This window comes from Condylura cristata, unplaced genomic scaffold, assembly GCF_000260355.1.
Source record: "Condylura cristata isolate star-nosed mole 26May11 unplaced genomic scaffold, ConCri1.0 scaffold00017, whole genome shotgun sequence".
Lineage (NCBI taxonomy): Eukaryota > Metazoa > Chordata > Mammalia > Eulipotyphla > Talpidae > Condylura > Condylura cristata.
Genome location: NW_004567118.1, coordinates 32,243,280 through 32,255,627, shown reverse-complemented (window position 1 = coordinate 32,255,627; position 12,348 = coordinate 32,243,280). Strand labels below are relative to the sequence as shown.

General features: G+C 41.9%; 2 protein-coding genes across 2 annotated transcripts; one reads left to right on the top strand and one right to left on the bottom strand.

The window, feature by feature from the left end:
* Positions 1-597: 597 nt before the first annotated feature.
* LOC101620551 (olfactory receptor 1D2) lies at positions 598-1,539 on the top strand. The gene has a single exon (XM_004684773.1). The coding sequence runs from the start codon at positions 598-600 to the stop codon at positions 1,537-1,539; it is 942 nt and encodes a 313-aa protein (XP_004684830.1).
* A 5,780-nt stretch (positions 1,540-7,319) lies between these two features.
* Positions 7,320-8,267, bottom strand: LOC101631126 (olfactory receptor 3A2). Its single transcript, XM_004685130.2, has one exon. It carries the CDS (start codon positions 8,265-8,267, stop codon positions 7,320-7,322), a length of 948 nt encoding a protein of 315 aa, XP_004685187.1.
* Between the last annotated feature and the right edge of the window lie 4,081 nt (positions 8,268-12,348).

Below are 12,348 nucleotides of genomic sequence, written 5' to 3'. Positions count from 1 at the left end.
GATACTTCACAGCAAGTGGGGAAGCCTGGGTCACTGTACTATAGCTCACGGGGAGCACCATTCATTTGGAGTCAATTCATTATGGAATTGACATCTTTACTGAAGGTTCTTTTTATTTCTAATGGCATTTCAGTTGATTGTCTTAAGTTTCCAGATGGATCACCCTATCAGCAAATAGTGATAAATTTTCTTTTTCCTTTCCAATATTTTTATTTTCTCCCTCTTTGTCCAGTTGTACCATAGTCATTTTTATGCCTATATCCATTATAATATAATGTAAAATTCTGTCCAGTATCAAAATATACTAATTAATAAGTACTTGAAGAATATTCTAAAGTAATGGGATTTTAAATCAGATGTAGACATTATTCCTGTAATACTGCGTTTGCTACATTAGGTGTTGCTGGAATGACTAAGCTGTGTGAAGATTTTCCATGTTATGTGCCTGTGTCTGTTGTTAGTTTGTTGCTAATAATAAAATTCAGTCTAAGATATTTTAATGCTAAGAAATCACTTGAATAAGAATGTCTTTATTCATCGTAAGAACACTTAGCAAACAAACATTTGTTGGTGCTGCTGTTACAGATAGTTGGGAAAATGGATGGAGGTAACCAGACTGAGGTCTCAGAGTTCCTGCTCCTGGGCATCTCAGAGAATCCTGAAGAACAGCAGATCCAATTTTGGATGTTCCTGGTCATGTACCTGGTCACAGTGGTGGGAAATGTGCTCATCATCCTGGCCATCAGCTCTGACCCCCGCCTGCACACTCCCATGTATTTCTTCCTGGCCAACCTCTCCTTCACTGACCTCTGCTTCGTCACCAACACAATCCCCAAGATGCTGGTGAACCTTCAGTCTGAGAACAAAACAATCTCCTATGCAGAGTGCCTGACACAGCTCTACTTCCTGGTCTCCTTGGTGGCCCTGGACAACCTCATCCTGGCCGTGATGGCATATGACCGCTACGTGGCCATCTGCCGTCCCCTCCACTACACCACAGCCATGAGCCCTGGGCTCTGCGTTTTGCTCCTCCTCTCGTGTTGGGTGCTCTCTGTCATCTATGGCCTCATCCACACCCTCCTCATGACAAGGGTGACCTTCTGTGGGTCCCAGAAGATTCATTACATCTTCTGTGAGATGTATGTGCTGTTGAGGATCGCGTGTTCAGACACTCAGGTCAATCACACAGCACTGATTGCCACAGGCTGCTTCATCTTCCTCACCCCCTTAGGGTTCATGATCATGTCCTATGTGCGGATTGTCAGAGCCATCCTCCGCATACCCTCAGCCACTGGGAAGTACAAAGCCTTCTCCACCTGTGCCTCCCATTTGACTGTGGTCGCCCTCTTCTATGGGACACTTGCTATGGTCTATCTTCAGCCCCTCCACTCCTACTCCATGAAGGACTCTGTGGCCACAGTGATGTATGCTGTGGTGACCCCCATGATGAACCCTTTCATCTACAGCCTGAGGAACAAGGACATGCATGGGGCTCTGGCAAGACTCCTTCTAGGGAAAGCCTTCCAGAGGTTGACATGAGGTAATTTTTTAAAAAGGGCATTGAAGTGGAAACTGGGAATTTCCTCCCACCATTATTCTCTGGGCAATACAGGAATGATGAAGACTTAATTCCTGACCAGAGTGAATTCATGTATCTGTGATGAAGACAGGACATCCATGTGTAACTCAGTGTTCCCCAGATCTCACCAACATTGACGATAATAAAGTCACACTAACACTATAATGCAAAAATTTTGTAGGATCAAATCCTCCAACTGACCTGACCAGCGGACCTTAGTGTCCACCATCCCAGTCTTTCAAAACATATCCCATCATAGCTTAGGGAGCTCTCTTGTGTTCTGTAGTACATGATCTTGCATTCCAACATTCCTCAAGGTGTCTATTGCCTGTAAACCACTTGGGCTGCCCTCACTCTTGTGCCCAGAGTGAGGCCAGCCTTTCCTCCAGGCACAGCCCCTGCTGATTCGATTCTGATACGCAGCACCTCTGAGTGTAATTCCTGTGTTCAGGCAAAACTTATAGAAAAGCTCCCCCCTTTGCTCTGAGTCAGCTATCATCTCACATTGCAAAGCAATACTAAATGTACCTTTCTCCTTCTCTCTACTATGGGAAGAACTGTTCCCAGAGCATTCCATCCTGTCCCTTATTACAATGGCTTGTCACACACCTCCCCTGCCCCATCTCTCCTGCTTGCAACCATTCTACTCACTCAAAACAAAACTCTTGAGACTATAACATCAACACATACTCATGAACAGGAGTGTGGGTGAAAGCAGATGAGGCCATCATGAGACCAGTGTCTACTTAGGTTCAACCAACCTTGTCAAATGCAATGGACAGAAAGTGAATAGTAGCTGCTGAGAAGATTCATCACAAGACTGTGGCAATTTGAAAGATGGAGAAATGCTTTACAGATGCATCTGTGGGCCAGTACTGACCAGGACTTTAGAAAACAGGGAGAGTTTAATTGAGCTGAGTGTCAGTTTATTCAGTTGGTAGCAACCAAGTGCCTGTTAGGCATCTCAAACTAGGTTATAAGCATATATCAGAAACTTAACAGTCTACCAGGGAAGACCATTTTAGAGCAGTGTCTTAAGACCAGAAATGAATGTCTTAAGAACATGAAGGAGAAAAGTCTAGGCTGGCATGCTAAGTTTTAGGGGAGGCACGCTGTGGTGGTGACAGCGAGCTGAGACCTCAGGAATGCCTAGGAGTTACCCAGAAACAGCAACTGTCAAGGGAAGGTTACTCCAGAAGGGGAGAGGAAATGGCATTGAGGGGAGTATTTACATTTGCAACTGAAATCCAGGGCTCAGATCCCTAGTGTGTTCTTGGAAGTCACTCTCTGGCCCCCCCAAGTCGTGTTTCCTCACCTGTAAATTGAAAACAATCCCATGATGTGTAACTCAGAGGAAAGCTGTGAGGGCTAAAGGAGCTCATGGACAGGGCCCTCCCTGATGGCGCAGCTGGTTAAAGCTCAGCACTGAGAAGCTAAAGCCACTTCAACATGAGCTGGATCCCTGCCCGCCCCGGAGGTGACCTACATGGTGCAGCAGACCTCTCCTGTATCACTCTCTGCTCCCCTCAGCAGTGTATTTCAGTCTATCTGCCTATTCTGCTCCTTACTCTGTCTCTGGTGAATCCTCTCACCCCTGCACCCCTGGTCTGTACCCCAGTTCTGTATACATAAATAAATAAATCTTTTTTTTTTTTTTAAAAAGAGGGGGGCAGCTCATGGACAAGTCTTCAGCAAAAGACCTGACCTGGCTCATAGTGCAGTTGTTAGTAACCAGGAACAGCTGGACCAAGGCAGTGAAGCAGGAAATACCCTGTTGTGTGATGGGAACACCCCAGGTGAGTGTGATTGGTGAAACAAGCAGTAATAAGTGATGAAGCAGAAGAGGCAGGTGGGAGGGATTTCAAATAACCCCTAGTGCCAGTTTGAGGAGGTTAGACCATATTCTGTCAATAATGAGATGCCATTGCATGTTTGTTTGCTAGGTTTAACAGTTTATTATTTGTTAAGCCAATGAAATGCATTTATTATAGAAATAGTCAAGTAAAAATAAGTCAAACCTCATTACCTGTACAGCAGGTCTTCAGATAACTTCACTTAATTCAATATCCTTTCATCATAACGTTGATGAAGGAAAAAAAAATCAATTCCTTGCTGGGGCCACGGTGTGTGGGCAGTTTGCAAATTCTCCCCATGTCTGCAAGTATTGCTCAGGGTACTCCTCACACCCCAAAGATGTCTGCATGAGGTTCATTGACATGTGTAAATCGTCCCATTCTGAGTGAGTGTGTGTGTGTGTGTGAGAGAGAGAGAGAGACAGACAGACAGACAGACAGAGAGAAAGACCGAGCAAGAGGATGCATCCTGTAATGGAGAAGCTCCACAACCCTAAACTGGAATAAGAAAGTGGGAAGTGAATGAATGAATACAAAGTTTTGTTTAATATTAGAAATGTTTGGGGTTTTATTTGGAAGTTTGGTGGTGGTTTGTGACCAGATTTATATCATAGAAACTTAACTCTTATGTCAGGGGGAAATTCCCAACCTTGATTGCTGCTAAATACAGTTTTGTTTTTTTTTTTAAAGATTTATTTATTTATGCATACAGAACTGGGGTACATGCCAGAGGTGCAGGGGCAATGAGGGGATTCACCAGAGACAGAATGGGGAGCTGAACAGCCCAAATGGCAAGTACACTGATGAGGGGATCAGCAGGCGGGTCAGGAGAGGTCTGCCCGCCATGTGGATCACCTCCGGGGCAGGCGGGAATCGAACTCATGCTGAAGTGGCTTTAGCTTATTAGTGCTGTGCTTTAACCCGCTGTGCCACCACGGAGGGCCCTAAATACAGTTTTTCTGTGTGAATTAAAATTGTTTTGAAAATTGCTCTTTCACTTAATATCTTTCTATGTTAGTAAAATTCAGCTACATTAATACTTAATGCCTACACAGTATTTCAGTCATCAATCTAATGACTATATCATAATTAGTTTCATATACTTCCTATTATTTAATTTTGTTGCTTTCAAATTTTTTCTGTTGATAACCACATGCTAAGAGATATCTTCATAGACACTTCTGTGTGCTTACCTCCAGGGAAGTTGGTGAGGTGGAATTGCTAGACCAGAAGATTTTGCTTTTCAGAGCCTTTAATAAACTTTCTCAAATTGCCCTCCCCCAAATTTATCAGTCTATACTTTCACACAGAAAAGATACACAATTTTTTTTTTGTCCTGACTACTCGTGTCCTAACACTGCATGTTATTATTTTAAAACCTTTTTATTTATCCTGTGGTTATAGTGGTGTTCTATTATTGCTGTAATTTTAATTGCTTTGATGCAGTGAGGTTGAGCTTGAGCTTACTAATTTACATCCTTGATCCTAATTACTATTATTTTTTATCAAGTCATAGCTTTCATTTTTCTAATTAAAACTCGCAATATTTTATATTTTCAAAAGACTAGATGTCTTTGTAAATTCCACAGGGTTCCTTGTGCTCATCGCTCCCTTGTTTTGATTCTGCTTCATCTCCCCACCCCTGAGTACATATCCTTTAGATATAAAGTTATCTGTTGCTTAATGATGGGAATAAATTTGGATAAATATGTCACTGCGAAGTTTATCATTATATTAATGTTAGAGTGTACTTACCCAAACCTACATGGCAAAGTCTACTGCACACCTAGGACAGGTGTAGTGACCACTGTAGAGTGGCCTGTCATTGGCCAAGACATTGACTGGTGTCTCTCCATGTGCTGTACAACTATCTTTCCAGAAGTGAGATTGCTGGATCGTACCGTAGCCCTACTCTAAAATTTTTGAGGAAATGCCATACTATTTCCCACAATGCCTGGACTGATTTATGGTCTCACCAACAGTGTACAGGGGTCTGTTTTCTCCCCATCCTTGTCAGTGCTTGTTACATCTTGCCTTTTGGATAATACTCATCCCGGGAGGTATGAGGAATGTTGCATTGTGGCTTTGGTTTGCATCTCTCAGCTGGTTAGTGATAATGAGGCCCTTCATGCCCCTATGACCATTTGTATATATCCCTCTGGAAAAAAAGGAATCCAATTAAAAATGGGAACAGTACCTATTTATATATTTGCATTTTAATTATTCCATTTTCTTTTATATTTTGGGTGTGAACCCATTACCAGATATAGGGGTTGATAATATTTCCTCTCATTCCATAGGTTGCCTTCTCACTTAGTTTATTGTTTCCTTTGCTCCTTGAGGGAAGATAATTCTCTTTAAACCTGAAGTATCTGGAGACCCAAGTATTTCAGGTCAGAGACATACTTCATCTCTGTTCCTTAGCCAGTATTATCAAGTGTTGCCCCCAAACACAGGGAGGATGATGACCCTAATAGCCCAATGGGCTTGTAAAGGATCAAATCCTCTGTATACTCATGCTCACTTTCTTTCCCCCATTTGTGAGTCTACTTGTTCTCCTCCTAGGATCATCTCCTAACAGAGGAAGAAGAAGAATACTCAGACTCCTTCCATCATTCAGCCTTTGGCAAAACTTGAACTTTTTCTTTTCTTGTTGGAAGGCAAGGTCTAACAATAATATTAAAGGTGCTAGTTATTACATGGCCACACACTAATAGGAAGCAGTAACATTGTATGACTTTCAATCTCATCTCCCACCACTATTGATCCTTCATTTACTTATTCCCATCTTTGACCTCATCAGCATTCCTGAGGCACCTATTTCATCTTCATTTCTAAATTCCCAGTGATGTCCTACCTCCCACTCTCACCTCATTTCTTTTCATCCTTCCAGCTCCTTGACTCCAAGAAGAAGTCACAGAGAAGCCAAGCTCTAGAGTAGAAGGAGAGTAGAGTTACCATGATGGGGAAGTAGTCTCCCCTGGGGGACAGGAAAAAAGAGACAAGTTAGAAGTGAATGAACTGAAAGTTGCATTAGATAGCAAGATGAAGAATTTCTCTAGGCTGGAGCTGTACAGACATTCTTATTAAGTAAAGTAAAACAGAGGCACCACTTCCAGGGACCTCATTTGTGGATATTTTCTGAGCCAGGAGGTTTTAGAAGACAAAAATAAGATTTTGCAGGAGAATGTTATATTGGGCACTCTACAGTGATAACCCTACAGACCCAGGTGGCATATAAATGCATATTCTTTCACAGCTTTATTTTTAAGAATTTTTTTGTTTGTTTTCACATACAGAAGTGGGGTATGGGTGTAGGGGCGGTGAGAGAATTCACCAGAGACAGGGAGAGGAACAGAACAGGCAGATTGACAAAGTACACTGTTGAGAGGAGCAGCAGGTGAGACAGGAGAGGTCTGCTGTACCATGTGGGTCACTTCCCTGGCCAGGGATTGAACTCGTGCTGCAGTGGCTACAACTAGCTTCCCAGTACGGTGCTTTAACCTGTTGCACCACCAAGGAGGGCATAGCCAACACAAGCAACAACTGTCCCAGAGAACTTGCGTGGCAAACTCTAATTTCATATCTCCTGTTTTTCTCTATAGTACTTATCACTACATGATATACTGTATATGATATTTATTTCACTTATTGTGTCTCCATTTGAAAATAAGTTGCATGGGTGCAGAGACTTGTCTATTTTGTTCATGAATGCCCTAAAAATGTGTCTGAATCATGGAAGTAATTCAGTAACTATCAATATAAATGAATGATTCTGTAGAGTTTCTTTGCAGAACAAACATATACAAATCTTCAGGCATCAGGTTCCTGCTTTCATGGGAAATTTTTCTCAACCCAGAAAAGGCAGGAAAGTTGGGGCCCAGTTACTAACCCTGAGGCTGCCTCCCCACAAACACCCGCAACAGGGCACCTTGAATATCTGGATTTCTAAGACTGTAGATAAATGGGTTCAGCATTGGGTTGATAACTGTGTTGAAAACTCCAACCCCTTTATCTTTGTCTGAAGCTTCTTCTGAACCTAGACGCATGTAGTTGAAGATGCCGGTCCCATAGAAGAGGCAAACCACAGTGAGGTGGGAGCCACATGTGGAAAAGGCCTTCTTCCTGCCCTCTGCTGAGCGGATTCGAAGAACTGCAGCTGCCACGTGGGCATAGGAGATGATGATGAGAACCATGGGTGAACCTGCCATTATGAAACCCAGACCAAAGAGCAGCAACTCATTGAATTGGGTGCTGGAGCAGGACAGGGGGAAGAGCTGTGGGAGGTCACAGTAGAAGTGGTTGACTTCATTGGGACCACAGAAGTCCAGGGTAGTTAGTGCAATAGTGTGGGTCAGTGCGTTGGAGAGGGCACAAGCCCAGGACGCAGCCACTAGTAGCCTCTGAATTGTTGGGCTCATGTGGGTGCTGTAGGTGAGGGGCCGGCAGATGGCCAGGAATCGGTCATAGGCCATGGCTGTCAACAGGAAGCAGTCCATCCCAACCAGAAGGTGGAAGAAGAAGAGTTGGGAGAGGCAGGCTCCAAAGGAAATTGAACATTTGTGGGACAGGAGACGACTCAACATTGCAGGAACAGTGACAGTGATACCGCCAATATCCAGCACTGATAGATTCCCCAAAAAGAAGTACATGGGGAGGTGGAGTTTGGGCTCCACCACGATGGCTGCCAGGATACTGAGGTTGCCTCCTACTGTGACTAGATAAGCAAAAAGGAAGATGACAAACACCACAGCCTGAAGCTTTTCTGTTTCCACAAGGCCCAGTAGGATGAACTCAGTCACAGTCGTCCTGTTTGTCTCAATATCTGGATCCATGAGTCCTTTAAGTGCCCTAAAAGGGGAGATATCAACCACTTTATTTATTCATAATTGTCTTAAAACAACCATGTGCTAAGCCCCACAGCAAGTTCTCAGGTGTCAGGTGATGAGTTTTCCAACAGCCAGGTCACACTCTATCACCAACTCCTCCATCACCACAGTGTCTTTGCTCTGTTCTCAGCTGAGATGCCCAAAGCTGCCACCACTTCATCCTGCCCATCTTATCCGAGCTGAAAAGCTCAGGATATTTGGGAAAATATGTCAGAATAATTATGAGCAGACTTCCTTTCCAAGTGTGATTAGGTTCAGCAGGAATGTCCATATTTTACTTGAAGAATCAGCCCAAACCTATCAACAGATTTCAAAGTAGAAAAATTAGTGACATTTCCAAAGAAACTGGAAATCATTTGAAAATATAGCCTAAATTCAAAGCTTCTAAAAACAATAAAGATCCAACAAAGATACGGCAAGAATCAGGGAGAAGATTCCCATCATTGTGTCTGTCAGCCAGCCAACTATATTTTTTCAAGGTGAGAGACACACTCTAAACTATAAATTAAAAACTCATTGGTCAATACATTGATAGTTTTCATTTTGCTATTTGAACCCTTATGCTGGACTTTAAACTTTAAAATACAGCATAATTTAAAGTTTTCTATCTATAGTGTCTCCTACCACCCTCTGAAAAAAAAAATTGTAAGCATGACATGTGGATTGGCTGCTGGTAGGAGCCGTTAGTTTAATACATTGACAGTCACTGGTCAGTCATGGTAGATTGACCAGTAGTTCTGAGGAGATGTCCTTGAAGGAAGCAGGCAAACACATTGAGCTAATTCTCCTGATCTTATAATAAGCTCCTGATCAAAAAATTATAAATGTCTCTGTACTGCCCATATAAGCAGAATTAGAGTGTCACGAAAAAGCATGTTATTCTCTTGCATAGAATACCCTGAGTCAAGGATGGGAAGTAGTCTTGAGTCTGAAAACACTGAAAAAATGGGAAAAGTGATGAGGATCTGAACCAGGTGTGATGAGATTTAGGGCAGGAGTTAAGTAGACCCCAGGAATCAGAGATACTATAACAGTATGCCTGAAGTGATGTCTAGGAATGTAGTCACTAAAAAAGGGCTAAATCCTTTGTTTGCAAAAGTGAAAATTGAGTGCATAATTTGTTGGAAGGATGTCTCTGTCTCAGCTTGACCCAAACAGACAGACATAACTGAATGAGAAGTTACCCAGAGAAGCTAGACAACATGATTTTAAAACTCTACATTAACAGGGAAAAAAAAATAAGCACACAGGTAAAATCTTGTGGCATGATGTTAAACAGGGGAAGGAGAAGACTAAACTCTCTTTTCTAAAAGTTGATCTGCATATGGTAACATGCATTGCCAAGATGTTATAGTGGCTGTCATAGAGTCATAGTAATCTAGTGGGCCTTCTTTTTTTCTGTGTGTTCTTTAAATTTACAAATTATTGTATTATTTTATAATAATCAATGTGCTGCTTATGAATGGCTGAACTATTCCCACTCTCTCCAGGGCTATCTTCTTGTAAATCTCAGAGCCTTTGGCATTGGGTGGGTCCTGGGTGTTGTCAGACCTGCCCCGATCACTGTTATTTTCAACCATACTCCATTTCTTGTCACTGGCTGTCCTGTGGCCAGTCAGGAAGAGCTTTTCTTCTGATAATCTGAGATGATGGAGGTCTTTTCTTCAGTCACTGAGGATATAATCTAGCTCTAGTGTGCCTCGGATCCCACTGCTGCCACAAAGTAGCAAAGAATGATTGATGGGTCTTAGGTCATTAAAGCCCCAAAGCCATTTCTCAGACACTAACTTCCCTTCTTTTCCAGCACTAAGAAATGACCCAGACAATAATCCCTCCCCGGTGCTGTATTACAATTTATGACAGTTAAATCTCAACATTGCCCACATATTAGAATTATATAGAAGTTCCCAACATCCAGACCCAGCCCAGAACAGTTAAGTCAGAATTCTTAGGGTAGGACCCAGTCATCAATATTTTTTAGAGCTCCCACATAGTCTCCTCTGTTTTCAAATTCCACTGAAAGAGCCCTTCCAACTACCGACGTATTCTCTCATATTTAAGACATAGACTTTTCTCATTTTACTCTTACTGGTAATTGTAAAGGCAATTTAAGAGGCAGATTACAGGGATAGGAAGAGCACAAGGGACTATGGTGATGGGCCAAGGGTGACTGGTGGTGGGAATTTTATGGGTACTATACCTGAGAGCAGAACGTTGCACAAAAATGAACAATGGTGTAAAGGATAGATAGATAGATAGATAGATAGATAGATAGATAGATAGATAGATAGATAGATAGATAGATAGATAGATAGATAGATAAATGGATAGATGGATGGATAAATAGATAAGTGAATCATTTAATAACTAAAAGCAACAGATTAAAAGGTGATACACACAAAAGTGAGGAGGGGGACACAAAATTTAAGATATCTTACCAAGGTTTGGTGGCTCAAATTTTCAACTAAACTCTTGTAAGACTCGACTATTGGAATCATCTGGAAAACTTTAGCAGCCAATAATCAGAATTCACCAACCATTCTGATTCACCTGGTTTAGTTGGCAGTGTCTGGGTATGCATGTGCTATTAAAATTGCCCAGGTTGATCCAACATCCAGCCAGGAGAGAGAATTACTAACGTGAGAGGTTGGATAATGACTACTCCTCATTCCTCATTGCTTTTATCCTTACACCAGGTCTTCGAGCTTTATAGACCTCCTCTTCCACGAGACTCCTCCACTCAGGCCGTGGTCAAGCAGGAAATACAGACTGACCCACAATTTCAAGTGAGTAACATGCATTTCAGTGTAGTCTTTATTACAGAAAGGTGTTTCCAATTTGAGTTATTTCAAATGATGTCTGCTTTGTGTGTGTTCATGTCACTAGTTAGGAGCAGAGGGGATACCACATAAATAAAAAGTTAGATTTGATGATCTTCAAATGTCCTTAAAATTCTGAAATTGCATGAATAGTAATGATCTGGAGACCATAATTATCAGGTTTAATGGTCATTGATGATAAATGCTTTGTAAATTGGATGGATCACAATTTATATTGAAAGACAATTACCATTTTCCCTTTGGGGTACACTTTAACACAAGTTTTGGATTTGTAGCCCTGTGATTTTCTACCTCCTTGCTCATGCTGTTTTCCTGCAATAATTTCTTTCCAAAGGAAGGGCATCCCATATGCCCAAGTATTTCAAGACTTGACTCATATGCCGGTTGCTAAATTAATGCTTCCTAGAAACTTCCCTATCTCTAAAGGCACTGGCACACTCTCCCCACTTCTGTTACCACCATCCCTCCTAAACTCCCACATGTTTTTTCATGGAACTCATTACTGTTTCATTTCTAGCTAAATCATTTCTCTATAGAGCATATCTACTCTCCTTTTCTATACGCAGCTTGAGGACAAATACAAATTCAGTTTTCCAATACGAATACTTCTAATACTTTTCACATACTGGGCACTTGTTATTTCTTAAATAAACAAATAACTGGTTCATATTTCCATAATATTTTAGGAAAAGAGAGTATGTGTATGATCTAGAGTTGACTTAGAAGCCTTTCTGAACTATTAGAAGTTAGGCTCAGCTTTTATGGATTAGTATGAGTTAGGGCAGTTGTAGGGACAAGTGCAAGGATAATATTGCTACTTTCCTTGGTTTTGATGGGATGAGGATGCTATAGAAATACACAAATTAACATGTTTCTTTTCATGTAAACCATGTCGAAGAATAAAGTACTGAGGAGGGTAATAGCTTACAGATGAGTAAGTTACAGGCAACGGTAGCAGAGCAACAAAACTTTGCTAAACATGGCCAGATATTCCACTTACTTGAAATAATGGTACTCTGGGACGATCTCTGATCATGCAGACATCCCCAAGTGTGTGGCAGGGTCATCATGACAACTGTCACAGAGAAGCCCACCTGGATTAATGTTCTTGGAGCTTTGAAATAAGCCCCAGGTTCTCCTTCCTGAACTATTACAGCTCCCTGCTCTGGCACACCAGCCAGTCCTCC